At 39.1% G+C, this 21388-nt stretch overlaps 1 protein-coding gene across 1 annotated transcript; it reads right to left on the bottom strand.

Annotated features, from left to right (window-relative positions):
- Positions 1–1240: 1240 nt before the first annotated feature.
- LOC109240459 (F-box/kelch-repeat protein At3g23880-like) lies at positions 1241–10051 on the bottom strand. Its single transcript, XM_019407109.1, has 5 exons — positions 9084–10051; positions 7820–7925; positions 4094–4198; positions 2543–2620; positions 1241–1327 (listed from the first exon to the last, which is right to left on the bottom strand). The coding sequence occupies exons 1-5, from the start codon at positions 10049–10051 to the stop codon at positions 1241–1243; spliced, it is 1344 nt and encodes a 447-aa protein (XP_019262654.1).
- Between the last annotated feature and the right edge of the window lie 11337 nt (positions 10052–21388).

The raw sequence follows: 21388 nt of genomic DNA, 5'->3' as shown, positions 1-21388 counted from the left end.
TGAAAGCCTCCTCACAACACTCGAGGCCTGAAAAGCCTCCTCACATCACGCTCAAGGCCTGAAAGCCTCACTCAGTCCAGAACATCATAACCCCTCGGGCATCAATAACATAATAGTCTCAGCCCAAACAACAGTAAAATATCCTTAAAATCTCAGAATTCAATTAAAGTGGCTGAGTTTGCAAAACAGTATAATCATTAGGACTGAGTTCAAATAACGTATCAAGTAGTGAGGAACTAGTGAAAACAATCCCCGAAGGAGTCAAATAATCGGCGTTAAGCCCAAAACATGGCAATAAGCCCAAATCATACTGATAAACAAAACAGCTCAGTCAAATACGCGGTAAAATATCAACCGGGACGGACCAAGTCGCAATCCCCAGTAGTAACAACCCCGCGCTCACCATTAAGCGCGTGTTTCACCTTAATATAGCACTACGTTGTGCAAATCCAGGGTTTCAAACCCTCAAGATATCATTTACTATCATTACTCACCTCAAGCCGGCCAAAATCCTAGCTCGCTATGCCCTTGCCTCACGAATCAACCTCCTCGTGCGTAGAATCTGATCAAAACCACAAGGAATACATTACAATAGGCTAAGGGAACACAACCCAATCGAAAAGACTCGAAAAAATATCGAAATTCACGAAGTTGGCAAAATCCGAGCCCCAGGCCCACTTCTCGAAAAATCAGAAAATTCACATCACCGGATTCCTCGTCTCGCCACGAGTCTATACATACCAAAAACTCCCAAATCCGAGCCCAATTGACCCATCAAACCCCAAATTTTCATTTCAAAAGTCAAGCCCTAATTCTTCCCTTTTTAATCAAATTTCCATGAATTTAAGTGTTGAATCCACAATTAAATGATGTTTCTAGGCCATAAGACTCACCTCCAATCGATTCCCAGTCAAAACCCTCTTTAATCCTCGTCAAAAGCTCTCAAGGTTACTCAAAAATGGTGGAAATAGGACTTGGTTCGCGGATGAAATGTTATTAAAACCATTCTGCCCAGGTGAATTTTTACCCTATGCGATCGCATGAAAATCCCTGCGATCGCGATGCACATTACTCTTAAGCTATGCGAACGCGGGCCCCCGGACGTGATCGCAAAGAACAAAGCGACCTGCCCTCGAATTCCTTCTATGCGATCGCACAGACACTACTGTGATCGCGATGCATTAACTGATGACCCTCTGCGATCGCAAAAACTTGAACGCGATCGCATTGAACAAATCTCTTATCTCTCCAGTTGCTTATACGCGATCACGACATCACCCCCGCGATCGCGTTGAACAAAATCTCTGCAACAAATAGCTGGAAAAACCTGCAACCTTCAAAGGCCGAAATTGGTCCGATTGACCATTCGAAATCACCCCGAGGCCCCCGGGACCTCAACAAAAAGCACAAACATGATCCAACACCTTATTCAAACTTGCTCGAATCATCAAAACACTACAAATAACACCTAAACCATCAAATTACATCAAATTCAAGCCTAAGTTCATCCAAATCTTCCGAAACTCGCATTCGATCAAAAACCCAACCAAAACACCTCCGAATGATCTGAAATTTTGCACACACACCCAAAATCGCCTAACGAAGCTACATCAACTCTCGGAATTCCATTCCGACCCTTAGATCAAAATCTCACCCATCAACCGAAATTTGCCAAAATACTAACTTCGCCAATTCAAGCCTAATTCTACACCGGACCTCCAAAACCAATTCCGATCACACTCCTAAGTCACAAATCATCCTCCGAAGCTAACCAAATCACCGAAAATCACATCCGAGCCCTCTAACTCACAAGTCAACATCCGGTTGACTTTTCCAATACAAACCTTCCTTAAAGAGACTATGTGTCTCATTTCCATTCAAAACCAATCCAAATCGACTCGTTCACTCAAGACTCTTATAATAAAATATGAGGAAGCAAAAAATGGGAAAAACGGGGCGGTAACTCACGTGACGACGGGCCGGGTCATCACAGTATTTTAGTCAATTATAACACTCTAATTTACTGCACTTTAGTTGAGTTTGCGCTTTAATCGCTAGTGTTTTGCACTAAGTGTGTGTTTTATGCCTTGTAGGAGTGATTACGAGCTATGTAGATGTTATGGAATGGATTCAAGTGATTTGGAGCTTTGATGTCTGAATAAAAGCCCAAGGAATTAAGCCGGGATCGTATTCGGGGATCAACGGATGATAGAGCAACAAAACAAAGAATCGAGTAGGCATATTGTGGACTGTCTAGTAAAATATACATAACTTTTCACTCATAACTCCATTTGGGCTCCACAATTTATGGTTGGAAAGCTAACTCAAAGGGCTACAATTTTCATGTTTTACGTTTTTCCAAATTCCAAAAGGAACAGGGCAAAAAACGCGGTCGAAACCGCGACCTCGGACCTAAGGCAGGCTGAGGCAGTACACTTGCCAAATACCGCGTCCGTACCGCGGTTGACCGCGGCTGCGGCTGTCCAGACGTGAAAAATTGTCCTTTTTCGCGCACGAGAAGGTATAATTGTTTGGGCCCAACCCTACTTGGTATATATACACGGAAAAACAGTATTTTAAGAGATTGGACACACTTTTGACATAATTTAGACCTAAGGAGGCTAAGGAGACCAATTTTTGACACAGATTCGACTTATGGAGGCAGAGACACAATAGGAGTAAGGCGGGGAATTCTTCAACGAGTTTTTCCTTCCTCTTCCTATTTTTCGTTGTTGGTTATGACTTTTAGTATTGTAGTATTACATACTATTATGAATAACTAATTTGTTATCTAGGGTTTTGATAGAACCTTTTGTAGGATAAATTCTTGTTATGTTTTTTTATAATTGAGCGGTTAGATTTCTCTACTTGTTCAACTACGTGTTTATTGTTGTTGATTGAATGGCCATCGATTGATTGTGCCTATTTATTTTGTGTTGCTTGAGAAAGGATACATAGTTAGGTGGTTGTTGAACAACGTCACTCCTAACGTATGTGAGAAATCAATACAGCGGGTTTAAAGGTAGGTTTAGAAATAACAAAGCCTTGACGTGGTCATAATGAGCGGTTAGATAAAGCCAACTAGCGTAGTTCGAGAGAATATGTGTAGTAAATTGTCGTAGTTGCTCGAGAGAGAATTACGACACCTAAAGTGCTCACGATCAGTAGAGAATATCATTGGCAAAATTGTAGGGAACATAGCTAGAAGGATTCCGACAATTGGGGAAATCATAACTCTAGACCTCCTTAATTTAGTCTCCAACCCTTTGTCTCGTTAGTTGATAATTTTACCGTTTTCTAGTATTTGCTAGTTAATTAGTTAGAAATATAAATCTCAATCTTTATAATTTATAAAATTGTTCAAACTCGTCTTTTTAGTGATATTAAACAGATATAGCTAAGCCTTAGTTCTCTGTGGGATTCGACTCCGGACTTTTAGACCGGATTATATTTGCAGCGACCACTTATCCTTTTTAGGACTAGAGTTGGGCGTGATCATGGTTATAAAAATATATAATTTATTTTAATACTAGTCGCTAGGCAATGGATGCTAAGTGTAAGTAAAGAAAATAAGGAATGCAAACCGATAGGGTCACAAGGCTGGGCCTCGAGCTAGCTGGAGCAGGGCCTCGAGGCTAGACGGGGCTAATAGCAATGAACAATTGATGAAGAATCAATGATAATGAGGGCCTCAAAGATGGACTTTTGTGGTTAATAATAAGCAATAAATGAAGAACAACAAATGAACAGTGAATGAACAATGAATGAATGAGCAATAAATGTGAAAAACAGTTATGGTAGCAAAGAGCAGAGAATGTTGTATTGTATTCAATGTGTTCAATAATAATCCGATCCCCTTACAAGATTACAAGGGTCCCCTTTATATAGGAGGGGGGGTCCCAACACAGTACATGTCTAATAATGACGGAAAAAGTCTATTGGTACAACTATATAATGGCTCAGTACTGATTTGTCCTATTCTTGCAGGCCCTGTCAGTTCTGGTCACCTGCCCTTGGAAATTTCCCGCCTTTCCATGATGGTCGTCGAATTTCATGCTGCCTCGAGGTATCCTATGACAAGTCTTCGATATACCCTCTCGAGGCGAGTGCTTCGGGGACGAGCCCCGGACTGTGCTTCGAGCCTGTCGAGGCCAGGCTCGAGATGCCATAGAAACCTCAAAATCAGTCTTCCCTGATTCTGACCGTATACATTATACAAGAAAATACAGTCTAAGCAAATATAATAAAAACAACACGAAAAGTGCAGAGAAATTATATTAAATTAAATTAAATTTCAATTTTATCTTACTCTGTTACTCTTGTAGATTTCCTTACACATCGACTATCTCCTTCTTAAGTTATCACTTTGTCTGAAGATTTATACAAATCGTCACTATTGAGTACTGCTTCATTGTTTTTTTAACTTCATTATTAGCAAAAATAAACTTTACATTGAATATATATATATATATATATATATATATATATATATAGGCTATAGAAGCTTTCAAAAATGCTTTCTCCTTACTCATGGCATTTTGTGGTCATGCAACAAGAATTTATAATTATATCCACTTTTTTATGTATATTAGTACATTCTAATTTGTAGAATTTCTTTAACGGACTCTGATTGGCCTGGTTTTTCGTGGGTCCATAGAAAATGACCTAGTGACTAATACTCATTACTTCTCTATAACTGTTGGATTCATTTTTTTTTTTGGTATATAGGGTCATAGAATACGAATTTATGATTCTTTTTATTTATTTATTTAAACCATCCACCCAGGTTTTCATCTCCTGTGGTGTTGGGGGGTTTGGCATTGACCGCTACCCTGTTTATTCATTAGCAAAATAGTACAAAGGAGGGGGACCCAAAACCTCCCATTGGAGCACTGCCAACAGAAATGTAAATGGCTAGGCCTTTACAAGTATAAGAGAGCTACTATGATGGGATGTGAGTTCAGCTCAGCAGTAGCCCTTCCTTTATCATTTAAGGTGGCTCAAAGGTCCATCCTGAGTGTTTTCTTGGCCTAATTCTGAAATTTGGGACCTGCAATCTATTCATAGTAATGGCTCTTTTGGCCTCTGTAGGTAGGTCATTTTCGTTAAGGAAAATAACCTGCTTACTGAGTGTAGTAGCGTGTTTGGACAAAGCGTCGGCCACTTCATTCCCTTTTCTGTAGCAATGCATGATCTTGATACCATGTTGTTGTACTTTTTGTTGTATTAGAGTAACGTCTTCTTTAAGTCTCCATGGGGTATTGTATGTCCCTAAAATCATGTTGACAACTAGAAGAGAATCCAGTTCCAAGCTTAGATCTTGACAGTTATGGTCGCAACACCAAAGAATACCAAATAGAGCCGCTTGCACTTCAGAGTAGTTGTTAGTTAAGAAATGCACTAGTGCGGAGAAGGCCTTCACCAAGTGACCATTTCTTTTCCTAACAACACCCCCAGCTTGCTTTGCCTAAGTTTGCGATGAAGCTGTCGTCTGTGTTAATTTTCCACTGATTGCTATCTGGAGGTTCCCATAGAACCATAACACTCTTCAATCTTGTTTTGTAGTCTTCCACTACCTTGCATATTGTATTCCATGTCCCGTTCCACTACGAATTTATGATTATGTTCACTTTTTTGTGTGTATCAACACATGCTTCATCTGAGCTTTTCCAACCTTTGTTTTTGTTGAAACCTTAGTCACTTCTCTAGAAAAAGGACAAATTAGGCTTTCAACGTAGATTTCCATCTCAAACCGGTCATCAATATCAATAACGTTTCAACAAGTCATCATTCGAATTGTAAATCAAAATTTCATCTTTATTTGACATGAATAAGGTTCGTAATAACGAAAAATCGTACTCTTAAGGATTATCAAGATACTTAATGGTAAACATCTTTGTTCAAGATTCTTTAATCCTATACTCCTTCATAATCCAAACATGTAAATGAGTTTCCCTACAATCACGAAAGTTTGAAAGATCACTTGGCAACACTCCCACCTGAATTAACACACAAACATACAGCTACAGATTTTTTTATTTGGTACTGCGAATAGGGCAAAAACTATATAGCATTACAAATAGAGGCAGACTTGAAATGGAGTTTTAGAATTCCATTTTTCAGTTAATTTTACATTCTTACCTTCTCATTTAGAGTTGCACTTGAACATTAAAAAGGGGATTTTAGTGGGCGATGTGCACAAATAGCCACTAACAGCTCATGCCTTTATTTTAAAGCCAGTGTTTTAAATGTCTTTAGTCTTTAGCCACTGGTTTAATAAACTTTAACTGCCCGGACAAAAATACCCTTCTGCTCATATCCTTAACTTCAGGACTTCAGGACTACATGTCCTTAACTTTTGAACTTGAAACTCTAAGTTCAGGACTTCAGGACTACATGTCCTTAACTTTTGAACTTGGAACTCGAACTTCAAGACCAAGCGTTCTTAACTTTTGAACTTGTAAGTCAAAGTTAAGGACCTATTGTCCTTAACTTTTCTACTTGTAACTGTAAGTTAAGTACTGCTTGTCCTTAACTTTTGAACGTGTAACTGTAAGTTAAGGACTGTCTGTCCTTAACTTTTGAACTTGGAAATCAAAGTTAAGGACCTATTGTCCTTAACTTTTGAACTTGTAACTGTAAGTTAAGGACTGCTTGTCCTTAACTTTTGAACGTGTAACTGTAAGTTAAGGCTTTCAAGTCATAAGCTAAAAGGGACGAGTATAAGTTCAAATAACACACTAATTCAAATTCATCACGAGCTTACGGTTAAGAAAAATTAACTTTAGGAAAAAACTGATACTACTACTAAACAAAGACAAACCATGTAATATAGAGAGCCACCATTGTAGAGACGCTTAATGGGTTTGTCAACTGTAGATGAAAGCCTCCGAATAGCTATTGCCATTGCCATAGCAGCTGTCCTCCTTCTGCACACACACACACACTCAAAAAGTTGTGAATGTCTTTGTTTGAAGTGGGGGATCGTGTTTGGATGGTAAGAGAATTTTGCATAAATATTCTGGTCCAATCCACTGTAATTCTGTTTGGGAAGGAAAGGGTAACTCTGTCTTTTCATATTAATTTTAATAGACTAGTGGCTAGTTTTGCTCAGCATTAAAAATAGTGGATAAAAAGTAAATACCACTTTAAATAGTGGCTACCCCACACAATTTTTACGATTGGGCAATGTGCACAAATAGCCACTAACAGCTCATGCCTTTATTTTAAAGCCAGTATTTTAAATGTCTTTAGTCTTTAGCCACTGGTTTAATAAACTTTAACTGCCCGGACAAAAATACCCTTCTGCTCATGTCCTTAACTTCAGGACTTCAGGACTACATGTCCTTAACTTTTGAACTTGAAACTCTAAGTTCAGGACTTCAGGACTACATGTCCTTAACTTTTGAACTTGGAACTCAAACTTCAAGACCAAGCGTCCTTAACTTTTGAACTTGTAAGTCAAAGTTAAGGACCTATTGTCCTTAACTTTTCTACTTGTAACTGTAAGTTAAGTACTGCTTGTCCTTAACTTTTGAACGTGTAACTGTAAGTTAAGGACTGTCTGTCCTTAACTTTTGAACTTGGAAATCAAAGTTAAGGACCTATTGTCCTTAACTTTTGAACTTGTAACTGTAAGTTAAGGACTGCTTGTCCTTAACTTTTGAACGTGTAACTGTAAGTTAAGGCTTTCAAGTCAGAAGCTAAAAGGGACGAGTATAAGTTCAAATAACACACTAATTCAAATTCATCACGAGCTTACGGTTAAGAAAAATTAACTTTAGGAAAAAACTGATACTACTACTAAACAAAGACAAACCATGTAATATAGAGAGCCACCATTGTAGAGACGCTTAATGGGTTTGTCAACTGTAGATGAAAGCCTCCGAATAGCTATTTCCATTGCCATAGCAGCTGTCCTCCTTCTGCACACACACACACTCAAAAAGTTGTGAATGTCTTTGTTTGAAGTGGGGGATCGTGTTTGGATGGTGAGAGAATTTTGCGTAAATATTCTGGTCCAATCCACTGTAATTCTGTTTGGGAAGGAAAGGGTAACTCTGTCTTTTCATATTAATTTTAATAGACTAGTGGCTAGTTTTGCTCAGCATTAAAAATGGTGGATAAAAAGTAAATACCACTTTAAATAGTGGCTACCCCACACAATTTTTACGATTTTAGTCTCACTTGTGATACTCCACCGATGAGCCTTGTTAAATACTTAAGCTACTAATACTTAAGCCTAAATGCATAAGAATTATTTTTATAAAAAGTCAAATCCTAGTACAAAGTTACTTAGATAGGTCCTCTTAAACGAATTTCATCCCAAAATCTCTTTCTCTTATATTCTTGTTTTTGTTACCCCACCCCACCCTCATGACTCATGATAAAACCCGCTAAGTAGATTATATTATAAGGGTAAAAATTATTACCAACTTTTTCAATTGGAAAAGGCTTTGGAGTAACATCTCATGCGCTCAAATGTGAAGACAACACACATAACGCCATGTCAGATCCGAGTATACACCTGTATCAAGTTGAAGTGTCTATATGTGCACTCCCATTTACTGGTCCTCCTTATTTTTCTTTGTCTAGAGGCATATATAACATTCCCTTGAAACACTATTTAAGAATACAAAAAAATTTGTTTAGAGCCATTTAGTTTGAAGTTGAACACAAAATTAGTGTTCCTTGAAATACTGCATAAAGGAAAATTGACTAACAAAGATCTCCTACTAAGTTATCCTATTACTTATGCGTCTTTTCTATATTTAAAATAACAAACATAATTTAAAATAACTTGAGGAAAAAGTACTCTTACAAGTTATTTGCTACTCGATTGTTTTGATCTAAGCTTTTTCTGCCTTTTTTTTTTGTTGTATCCTCAGTTCCCTCTCGTTGAAAAAGGACAAACTAGGCTTTCAAGGTATATTTCCGCCTTGCAATATCCATTGAAATTAATAAACTTAGGATTTTTGAATAAGCCATCCTTGTATATCTTGAAAGTTGATCCAAGCATAACCAAAATTTCACCTTTATTTGACATGAGAAAAGGCGGATTCAAAAAATCATTATTATGATACTCGATGGACAATATTTTCATCCAAGATTCTTTAACCCCATACTCCGTCATAACCCAAAGATCTATATTAGGTCTCCTATATTCAATGACAGATAGATCACTATTCAACACTCCCACCTCCAAAAAATCGGTTCCTTCTCCATAGCAAGGCCCCTCCACCATTTCCCATTTCTCATCAGCCAAATCAAAAGAAATGATGTTCTTGCTGTTACGATTGTAAAAATCAGCATCTGTAGTCCAATGAAGTTTCCCATTCACAAACATCCCTCGACCATTTGCTCGCACACAGCCACCATTATCCCCACTTCTCCAAGAATTACTCTTTAGACTATATATGACCTCGAAACCAGTATTCTTTGGATACTGATAAAACCTAACTACTACCTTATAATCATCATCGAGCTCATCGTATCCAAAACCATATACACGTGGGTAAGCAACCAGCTTCGCAGGTCTAGGATTAGGCAATTTCTTATACTTTCTGATTGATGGATTCCATATAAAATAGTCATTGTTCTGAATGCGGAGACAAATCAACCCATTGACAGAACCTACAAAAGAAAGACTTCTTTCATATGATTTTATGGGACAATCCAAGTCAAAAGCCTTGGTAACAGAATCATAAAATAAAGACCTAAGAGTACATTCTTTAAGATTGTATATATTCTGAGGGTAGGAACTCATAATAACCTTACGGTCGATGTAGTCCTTGTTATTAGCTGATAAGTTAAGATGGGCCTTTATAAATTTATCACCAGAAATTAAAGCAAGCCAAGATTTTGAAACACGCGTGAATCGCAAGAGGGGTTTCACAGGAAGCCTTGAGAGGATTTCAGTAACGAGTTCTGCTGGCAGAATAGGAATTGTCAAGTTTGAATCTTGCCTTAAACCTGATGGATATTGAGCACGCCTTGTGGATTTGCTCGGTTTTAGGTATTGATAGGAGGCTTCATCTACTTTAAACTCCATTAGGGTTGAAAAAAAACTTGAAGTTTGATTTCTTTGGCTATGGAGAAAGGTTTTTACGAGGTTTTGTATATTTTGGTCAGAGCCCTAGCACGAAGTTTCACACCGTGTTTTTGTAGTTTGAGATTTTCCCGAAATTTTAGTAACCTATTGTTAGTAATACTTCTAGGGTTTAGCTAGCCCTTGTGCTTTTATGGTGTAATATTTTCGGAAAATATTAATGTTATCTATATTGAAATTTATTATGACTAATTGAATCAGGAGATCACGGATTCTAGCGATGAAAACAGCGGGTAAGGCTGCATACAATTGACCCATGTGGTCCGTGTGAGCATGTGATTTTTGCCTCGCTTGAATTATTCCTATAGAATTCTTAAAATTAGGATTTTTCTTTTATTATTTGAATTTTAGGGAATTAATTGCATGATTTTGTGTTTGTTTGCATTTTTAAGTGATATAATTCATAAAAAATACAAAAATAGCATACTTGCATTTAGGACCCAATTTCTATATTTTAGTTAATTAACATTACAAAAAATGGAAGAAAAAAAAATATAGTCCTTTTGCATTTTACTTTTAATTTTTGAAAATGAAAAAAAAATGGAAAAAAGAAAAGAAAATGAAAAAATGAAAAGAAATTAAAAGGTCTTAATAAGGACCCATGTTTTGGGCCAGTTTCTGAATAAATCAGTAGCCCAAATGAAGCCAACCTGGTCTCAACCCAACCCAAACCCAAAATCTCACTCGGTCTAGCCCCCCAGATCATAAAACGACGTCGTTTTGGGCTCATTCAATCAGGACCGTCGAGGTTTCTTGATCGGACGGTCCTGAAGCCCCCATCCATAAGTATTTAAGTGTCCAAACGTCACCCCCCCCCCAGAACCCCCCTGCCTCACCATCTCTCAGAACTCTCTAACCTACCGGTGTAATGCCTCCGCCGTCCGCCGTCCGCCGCCGGCCAGAAATCGCCTCCGCCGGCGGCGACTCTCTAATGACCCCCAAAATTACACCATACCTTCCCCTTCACCTCCCCATTCCATATACACCCTCTGTTTTCTTCGAATCCCTCCTGAACTTGTCGAATATTCAAAACAGCGGTCGCCGCCTCCGCCATGTCCGGCGGCGCCACCTCCAAATCTCACCAAATTAACACCATATGACCTCCTTACCCCCTCTTTACGAATCCACAGCCCATAGCCTTCGAATCATCCCTGAGTTTCTCGAATTTCAAATCGTAGAATGGCAGAACCCTAGAAGTTCGAATTGCTCCAATTCTTCCCAATTTCTTGAGTCCAGTGTTGGATTCGAGTCACGAAATAATATTTTCGTTTGTTCTTGGTGAAGAACAAACGTTTCACATTATTCCGAGGCTCGAATCGGGGTCCAGCCTCGTTTAACCATGCGTAGGTGAGTCTTCCTGTTTTTCCTTTATTATTTTAAATTCATTGTTAGTTTAAACTTTGTTTTCTGGGCCTTAAGTCTTTAATTTTCATTTCTTGTTGATTAGTTTAGTTAGAGTGTATCTCATGTTCGTTGATTCTGGTTCTTAGATTTTGGCTTTGATTTTCTTCTTTCTGTTTACATTAATTCCATGCAGTTTCATTTATTTTTAATTTTAGTTTAATTTGATATTAGAATTAATTCCTGTTGTTCAAGTTTAATTCTATAATTAGTTTTGATTTTGATACTTAAAATAGGATAATTAGACTATTAGTTCAATTTTAGGTTTTCTTTTAGTATAATTGAAATTGTTTGGATATAGCTGAATAATCCAGCATTTGTTTTGACTAACCATGGTCAATTTTGACCAAGTTAAAAGGGGCTGGGGTTAGTTAACATATGTTGGTAATTTTAGAACCAATGTAGGGGTAGTATAGGTAGTTCAATGAAAGAATCCTGTAGTAACTGAATTGGAACCCCCTAGAATCTTCTAGAAGGGGGTTCTAATTTGAAATTTAGGAACTTGGTAGTATAACTTGACCAACAAGGCATGATTTGAGGGACTAAATAGTTAAAAACTGAAATTAAAAGAGGGACCTAGGGTGTAAATGAAAATCTGAAGGTTGCCCTAGACTTTGTCTATAAAAGGGCAATACCTTGCCTTACAATACAGGTTTTAGAGGGAGAAAAATGAAAGTTTTAAAAGAGTGGGGAAATCTGAAAAAGTTTTGAGAGGGAAAAATCTGAGAAATAGAAGTTTTAGAAGTTTGAGAAATCTGAAAAGTTTTTAGAAGTTTTGGGGAGATCTGAAAAATTCAAAGTTTTTTGAGAGGTTTTAGAAAGTTTCAGATCTGGAGAAATTCAAAAATTCAAAATTTGAGAAGCCTAGTGAGATCAAAAATTCAAAAATCCAAAAAAATTAGACTTAGAAATACTAAAAATTTCTGAAACTTCAAGCAACAAAAACTCCAAAAAATCACTATTTCATTGAAGTTTTTTAGGAGAATCTTAAAGCTCTAAGTCCTAAATTGAAGTTCCAGTTGACCTAAGGCGAAAAAATGGTTTGAAATTCCTTGTGTTTTGTTAGTCGAAGTTTCAGGAGTTCCTGGGGCCATTTTCAAGTCGAATTTGATCTGTTCGAGCCTGGTTTTTTTGGGATTTATTGGTGTTGGTCATGTGAAATTAGCTATTAGGCTGCATAGTACCATTTCTGGAGTGTCGAAATTAATTGTAAATTGCTGTTGTCTGCTGGTTGCTACTGCTGACTCTGCCTTCCTCTTATTTTCCTCAATTTCCAGGTACACTTTAGCCTCAAGTGATATGTACAATGTGGATCAGCATATGTGACTGAGTTATGAGATGAATAATGAATCAATACCTGTTTTGTTACATGAATTTCATATTGTCATTTAGCCTAGATGTTTAGCTTAATGATGTTATTTGGACAATTGCCTATTCTGTATTAATTGGGACTGTATGGACTGCTTTATTAGCCGTAGTTTAATCAATTTCAGTGTTAGCTATTATGTTGATTTGAAGTTTAAACTAGACTAAAGTGTTAGTTAGGAGTAGAGTTAAAAATGAGCATGTGTACTTCTGCCGATGTGAAGCAAATAGATCCTATAGCTTTGAATATTAAGTTTAAGCTCAAGTTTCAGCAGAAATATAAGCTTAAGTCTAACAAGTAGACAAATGGCTCTATAATTCGGTTCTAATTCTATAATTTTATTTTGGAATGAAAAGTAGCACTTCAGTATAGTAAGCTTTTCCGTTTTGATGTTTTCAATATAAGTTTTGGCTACCTTAGTTTGATCATCGATTTCCCTAAATGTTTGTAGAATTTCATTAATTTAGATAAGACCAGAATATAAAATGTGGAATTAAATTGGCAGTTGTTGAATTGAATGAATCCACAATTTCCCTTTTGTTACTAAATCGATAAAATCAATTTGGAAATCAGTCAATAGCTTTGAAAGCCCTACTTTGCTTTGTCCCCAAATCAACGAATTCAATTTTTGAAATAAGTTCGATAGTATGGTTTGGGCTTGTCGATAAGCCCGGGTTTGACAGTTTGTTCCATTTGTTTTGGGCCCCAATTTTATTGATACCTGGCCAGTTTCAGTCTAGCTTGCCTTCCCAATTGGGCTCATATCAAGGCCCAATGTTGAACATCCTCCCATAAGAACTGACTGCAGTTCGTCACTCTTGGGCTGGTTTTGAAGCCCAAAATACTAGAGGCCTGAATTCCTATTTGAAATCATTAGTTTAATTTTGCAATATAATTTTGGGCCTTCCAAGTTAAGTAGCAAATTTGAATTAAGAGGTTTTCCCCCTTGTTTAAGTTTGGACTTGTTCTTGAGGCCCGAATTCCTTGAATGCTTTTAATAGTAGTTAATTAACAATACTAATTAATTAGGCCTTTAGAGACAATCTTTAATAGGAATAATAGTCCCTTTTAGGATGGCCTTTAAAATAAAATAAGGTGCGCCGCGCCAAACAAAATTCATAAATTGCGTGGCCCTCTTTAATTACTTCTATAAAACACTTAGAAATCGGGATGTGCCATTTAGCGAATTTTCATGGCCTCTCGAAGAGTTATCAACACGTTAGTTGCTTTAGGCGCATTATTTAATAATTTTACCTTCTTAAACTCGGGTGTGCATTTCATGTGACCCAAATCCAAATCCTAAAACGTTGAATAAAATGTGTTGCGGATCCGGGTGCATTTCATGTGACGTGATCCAAAAATACATTTTAAACGACGTTCAAACCTTCTTTAAAATTCATAAAAAAGCGGTAAATAATTTCAATTGCACTATAGGATAAACCTGTTTCAAAATCAGATTTTAAGCCAATTATAAGAGTTTAAGCAACCGTGCTAGAACCACGGGATCCGGGGTGCCTAACACCTTCCCTCGGGTCAACAGAATTCCTTATTCAGAATTTCTGGTTCGCAGACTTCATTTGGAAAGTCAAAAATTTCCTCGATTTGGGATTCAAGATACACCGGTGACTTGGGACACCAAAAGCCAAACATATCCAAAGTGGCGACTCTGAATTAAATAAATAATCCCATTTCGAATAATGTCACTTTAATTGGAAAAACTCCCTTATACATTATCCTTCGGGGTAGGTGTGTAAAAAAGGAGGTGTGACAGCTCTGGCGACTCTGCTGGGGATATGAACCCAGAATTTCGGTTCAGGGTTCAAGAATTCGAGCTTAGAATAGCTGTTATGATTGGCTTTATCTGATTTTCCTACATGTTTCATGCTAAATATGCTAAATGCTTTACCGCTTTGATATTTGGTGAATTGTATATATAAACTGCTACGAAACCCTTCCTCTTTCTGAGTCTTCTACATCATGGAGAAGGGTGCACTTCGTGTGACTTCTCTTCTGTTTAGAGTCTTATCCCATTTAGAACAAGGTTTGGACAAGTTGCTAAACCGACGGAGCTTCTGTATCCCCGGTACGCTGCCCCCACTCGGCTCGAGTTGTCCGCTCGGGTAAGCCAGGTCTAGAACAATAAACCCAGGTTTTAAACCTAGTATAACAAAGCCTCATGCCGGATCCCTAGTAGGAACGTTTGTTTGCATCATGTGCATTTGACTTAGGGGACTCAACACAGGGGTTGGGTCCGTCTAGGACAGGTGACCTGAAATGAAAAGACCATCCTGATGCATCTTACGTGCTACTTGTGCATTTATTTGCTCGCTTTGCATGTTGACCGGCTTGTAAATAATGGGAGAGAGTTGAAAGAAAATAGCAGTGTTAGGGTTAAGTGAGGGTTATCACTTGCTTTGAAAAAACCAATATCCAAATAGTACTGAAACTCTGCCGGATTTTTGAAAAAACAAAGAAAGATTTTTGTTTTCAAAATATATTTGGTTTTGACAAATCTTCCCGAACTACGCTAGTTTGATTCCCACAGGGCGTGGGATACGTAGGCAACCCTCATCGGGTCCAACTTCCGTTTTTCAAAAAATAGCCCAAAAACAACAAAAATTTTAATTTTTGCCACAAATAAGTCAGGTGATGTCATTCTTGCTTAAAATAAGCCGAATGTCCCCAAAAGGGCGCCGGAAGGCTGTTTTTGCAAGAACAGCCACCTTGAGTCATTTTCAATGGTTAGCGGGCACAGCCTTAAAATCTTCTTTCCCAAAGTGCTGAAAGGCCGTATTCGCAAAGCCGGAGTTTTGTTTTTGAAATAAAAAATTAATGAAAAATCAAAAATCCAAAAAATATGTTTCTTCTTCTTTCAAAACTACCCAAAAAAAAATCAAAAAACCAAAAATATTTTCATTCTTCTTTCATTAAAAAGAAATTTAAGAATCAAAAACTTTTTCTTTTTCTTTGGAAGTAGTTCTTTCATAAATTGAAAAATAAAATCCAAAAATCCAAAAAATATTTCCTTTAAAAGTTTGTCTTTCGAAATCCCCCCAAAAAAAAGAGTTAAAATTCAAAAAAAAAAGAAGTTTCTTTCTTCTTTAGAAATCTTTCTTTACAAAAAAATAAAAAAAAATAAACAAATCGAAATCTGAAAAAAAAAATTCTTTCTTTCTTTATAAGTCTTTCTTTCGAAAATTAAAAAGAAAAATATCAAATCAAAATCAAAAAAAAAAGAGTTTGTTTATTCCTGATCTTCAAGAACTACGCTTGGTCTGATTCATGCGGGGTCATGATACGTAGGCAATCTCTATAGGATTCGACCGTAACCCTAAGAGAAAAGAAAAAAGGGAGGCAAGAAAATAAAAGAAAACACAAGAAAGAAAGAAAAAAAGAGAAAGGAAATAAGAAAACCAAGAGAAAGAAACCATGGCAAAAAGCAAAGGCAAGAATGAACAAAAAAAAAAAGAAAAAGAAAAAGAAAAAGAGAGGCAATGAAAATTGAGAGAAAAGGGCAAAAGGAAAGAATAAGGAAAAGCCAGGATGACGCATGCAACCGTTGCAAAACATATAGAAACACATTTAACTGTATAGGTGCATCACGCCTCAACGTGCGATTACCTATCTGTTATTTGCCTCAAACTAACCGTTTGCTGATGTCATATTCCAGCTTAGGTTTTATAGAAACGGTGGTTGGTTTTTGGTAAACTGGCATCACATCAGTATTTTACCAGATCAAAAGGGAACGTAGAAATGTCGTCGGAAATGACCTTGCCAGCAGTTCCCATCCCTAAGGATAGCCCCATCTCGGGCATCCCGGCCTCAGAGTCTGCAGCAGCTGAGGAAAACAGGATCCTGCGTCTCCGTGTCATGGAAATGTGGGATGCATGGACTAATGGAAGGGAGCCTCCAAGTGCCATCCCCGGATTCCCCGAGTTGTTTCCTAAAACAGGGGGCACCTCTAATATCCCCATTAGCCACCCGAATACCCCATTGGGACAGCCCATCATATCGGCTCATTTTGTGGGAACACCTTCTGAGGTCCGCCCCCAGGTGTTCACATCTGGAGCAGTCCCCAATATCTTTACCGCTCCCCCATGCTCCGCCACAACACAACCAGCACTCCCAAAACCAACCACTTTTGATCCGTCAACCTTCACATTCCAAAATCCTATTTTCCAAGTGGAGCCTCCTCAGTACCCCACCTATACTTACTCCCAGCCACCTCCATATGAGTTCACAACGGGACAGGAAAAGACTCCCAAAGTTCCCGAACAGGATGAAATGGCAAAAAGGATGGAAGCCTGGAACAGAGCCTCAAAAACATGCAGGGTTTACGTGGGCAAAAGAGTGTGTCATATACTGATTTGTGCATGTTCCCTCACGTGCATTTGCCTATGGGATTCAAGACTCCGAAGTTCGAGAAATACGATGGGCATGGCGATCCTATTGCTCACCTTAAGAAATACTGCAATCAATTGCGCGGAGCTGGAGGAAAAGAGGAATTGCTCATGGCTTACTTTGGGGAAAGCTTGGTGGGTATAGCCTCCGAGTGGTATATGGATCAAGATATCTCTCGATGGCACATCTGGGACGACCTCGCGAGGGACTTTGTTAGACAGTTCCAGTACAATATAGACATTGCTCCAGACCGGAACTCGTTGGCAAATCTGAAAAAGAAGTCCTCGGAGAGCTTTCGGGAATATGCAATCAAATGGCGTGAGCAGGCATCGAGAGTAAAGCCTCCAATGGACGAGGTCGAAATGGTCACGGTGTTCCTTCAAGCTCAGGAAGCTGATTATTTCCAAAATATGATGTCAGCTATGGGTAAACCGTTCGCAGAAGCTATTAAAATTGGTGAAATGGTGGAAAATGGATTGAAGACGGGTAGAATTTTGAGCCAGTCCGCTATCAGAGCAACCTCCCAAGCCATTCAAGGCGGGTCTGGAGGAGTAGCATAAGGAAAGAAGAAAGAAGAAAGAAGAAAGAAGAAACATCCATGGCGGCATCGGGTGCAAGAAGACACCGTGCTCCTAGACCCATGTTCCCTGAAAGAACCCCTCAACATTATTACCCTCACCAGGACATGGCCTATGCTCCTCAACCGTACGCGGTCATGAATGCTCAACCTTTTGCACGACCGTAGCAACAAGCCAATAGAAACCAAGCTCCATTTCAAAGAAACCAGCCTCCTCACCAAAACCACTATAACCCCCGTCCTCCACAAAATAACTTCCATCCTCGTGAACCACCCAGGAGGCCAAATTTTACACCAATCGGTGAACCCTACTCCAGTCTGTTTCCGAAGCTTGTTCAAATAGGTCTGCTGCAGCCCATACCTCCAAACAGGCAAAACCCAGAATCACCTTCCTATCAGCGGGGTGTCCGATGCGCTTATCATTCAGGAGCTGAGGGGCATGATACAGAAAACTGCTGGACTTTGAAAAGAGTCGTGGAAGACTTGATAGAACAAGGAAAGATAGTGCTAAGGGATGAGGATGTCCCCAACGTGACGAATAACCCACTGCCAGCCCACAACAATAGGCCAGTAATTGGAATGATCTGTGAAGATAGGGAATTTGATCCGGCACTAAAGGCCATAATTGCTATTGCCGATGCGGAAAAAAAGCTAAAGGTTGCCCCGAAGCAAGATAAAGGGGAAAAGAAGAACAAAGTCTCCAAGTCAGAACCAGAAAAGAATGTTGAGACAGGAACAGAGATAATGCCTCCCAAAGATGGTGTCCTTTATGTTCCACGGGACCGCAAAGAAAAACAGTTGGTCTTGAGCCCTCCAAAGAGATTTGAATTGAAAAAGGGAGCCCAGATGTACGTGCCCAAGGGAGCCTATGTGGTGCGGGGGACAATTAAACCATCAAGGCTGGATGAGCCCGTGGTTATTGGACGCGCACCACAGAAGCCTATGACCAATCCTGCTGCAGTGTCATGGAATTACCATCAGACGGTGGTTACGTATAAGGGTAAAGAAATCTTGGGGGAACTTCCAGAAAATCACCGCGTTGAGAAATACTCAAACATAGAAGAGGTAAACAATGCCACTCGAAAGAGTTTCCCATCCAAGAAACCTGTAAGTGCCGAGGAAGCGGAAGCTTTCTTTCAGAAAATAAAAATGGCCGACTATGAGGTGGTTTATCAACTGCGAAAGTATCCTGAACAAGTGTCCTTGCTGTCATTGCTGATGAAATCCCCCGAGCATCAAAAGGTTTTAATGAAGACCCTGAATGAAGCATACGTGCCAGTTGAAACTTCGGTGGAACAGTTGGAAAGAATGGCGGAAAGATTCTTTGTTGTCAATCAAATTTCGTTCAGCAAAAACGACTTGCCTCCAGAAGGGGTCGCTCGCAACAAGGTTTTGCACTTAACTGTCAAATGTGAAGGATACTACGTGAAAAGGGTTATGGTGGATGGAGGTTCTGGGGTAGACATCTGCCCACTCTCAACACTACAACGCATGGAAATTGGGACTGAGAGGATTCGTCCCAACAATGTCTGTGTACGAGCTTTCGATGGTATCAAAAGGGACACGATTGGAGAGATCGATCTAACTATGACCATTGGCCCGCTGGACTTCGAGGTGACTTTCCAAGTGCTAGACATGGACACGTCCTATAATTTTCTTCTGGGAAGGCCTTTGATCCATGCTGCAGGAGTTGTACCCTCTACCCTCCATCAAATGGTGAAATTTGAACACGAGGATCAGGAGATCGTGGTTCACGGAGAGGATGAACAGTCAATCTATCGGGACCCATCTGTCCCATGTCTAGAAGCGAGGGAAGGCAGTGAACACATAGTTTACCAAGCATTCGAAATTGTGGTGGCGGATCAGCATGAAGAAGGAAACCCGTGTCCCCAACCCTTCCTATCTAATGCCTCAATTATGGTGGCCAAAGAAATGATCAGACATGGTTTCAAGCCAGGGAAGGGACTTGGAAAAGCTCTGCAAGGAATATCTGAACCAGTGACCCTACCTACAACTGAAAAATTCTTCGGGATAGGTTTTCACCCCACCCCAGATGATGTAGAGTGGGCGGATGAGAGAAAGAAGGAGGGATGGGTCTTGTCACAGCCACTGCCACATTTGTATGAAACATGTGTCAAGCCGAAGTACAGTGAGGAGGAAGATGATGAGGCCTTTACGGCCGAAGAGATTGAGGAAATATGTGGGGCAATGAGATAGATACTCTATGAAACCCACATGGTCCAGCCAGGAGAGGACTCAAGCACCGCTGAGGTGTTGTATATGGGGCCAAACGCCAAGCTGCAGAATTGGAAGGCTACGCCATTCCCAATCAGGCGGGAGTCCCGGTAGACCTGTCCTGCCACTTTTTCTGCATCGCGAGTTATTCCAGGGTGTAACTCGGATGATTTCTTTAGTTTCTTGTCTTTAAATTTCCCGATGTAAACCCTGTTATCTTCCCAATTCCAAGAAATAAAATCAATATTTCATCATTCATCTTTCTCTATTCTTTCTGATTTGGTTATTTTTCTTTTTCATTTCTTCTTTTCAGTTATAATAATGCGGCTTTAAATAACATGACATGCTTGCGGACTTCATGCCCAGATCCAAACACGCTGTCTAACTGTGAAATAATGAACCAAGAACCAGAATATGATGAAGAAGAGGTTTCTAGGGAATTAAATCGAGAGTTGGAACAATTTGGGAATAAACCTAAAGCCAATGGTGCTGTTGAAGCAGCAAACAAGAACATCAAGAAGATTTTAAGAAAGATGATTCAGAGCTCCAGACAATGGCATGAAAAGTTGCCTTTTGCATTACTGGGATATCGCACCAGGGTGTGCACATCGGTAGGAGAAACCCCATACCTGTTGGTTTATGGAACTGAGGCTGTTATACAGGTAGAAATCCCTTCGCTCCGGATAATCGTTGAAGCAGAGATTGAGGACAGTGAATGGGTCAAGACTCGTCTAAAACAGTTGACCTTAATTGATGAAAAGCGGATGGCTGCAGTCTACCACGGGCAGTTGTACCACAAAGAATGGCCCGTGCGTATAACAAGAAAGTACGGCCCGGGAATTTTGAAGTGGGACAACTTGTATTAAGGCGTATTCTGCCTCATCACCAGGAAGCAAAAGGAAAATTTGCTCCTAATTGGAAGGGTCCCTACATCGTCAGAAAGATATTGCCAAGAGGAGTATTATATCTGGGAGATATCGAGGGAAACGATCCCGAAGCAGCTGTGAATGCGGATGCAGTAAAAAGGTACTATGTCTAGACTTTCTGCGGTGATGACTTTGTGCAATTGAGATGACGAAGGCTTTCATTCCCGCTACCCAAACACTATCAACCCTTTGCAAACCCATTTGAGCCGGTTACCCTTCCTTGGTTACCCTCTTTGGAACCCGAAAGTACTATTGAAAAGAACAAAAAAGAAAAAAAGAAAAAAAAGAGAAAAAAAAAGAAAAAAGAGAAAGAAAAAAAAAAGAAAAAAGAGAAAAGAAAAAGAAAAAAAAGAAAAGAAAAGAAAAGAAAAAAA

This window comes from Nicotiana attenuata, unplaced genomic scaffold (genome assembly GCF_001879085.1).
Source record: "Nicotiana attenuata strain UT unplaced genomic scaffold, NIATTr2, whole genome shotgun sequence".
Taxonomy (NCBI): Eukaryota; Viridiplantae; Streptophyta; class Magnoliopsida; order Solanales; family Solanaceae; genus Nicotiana; species Nicotiana attenuata.
This window is presented reverse-complemented; position numbering and strand designations above follow the sequence as displayed.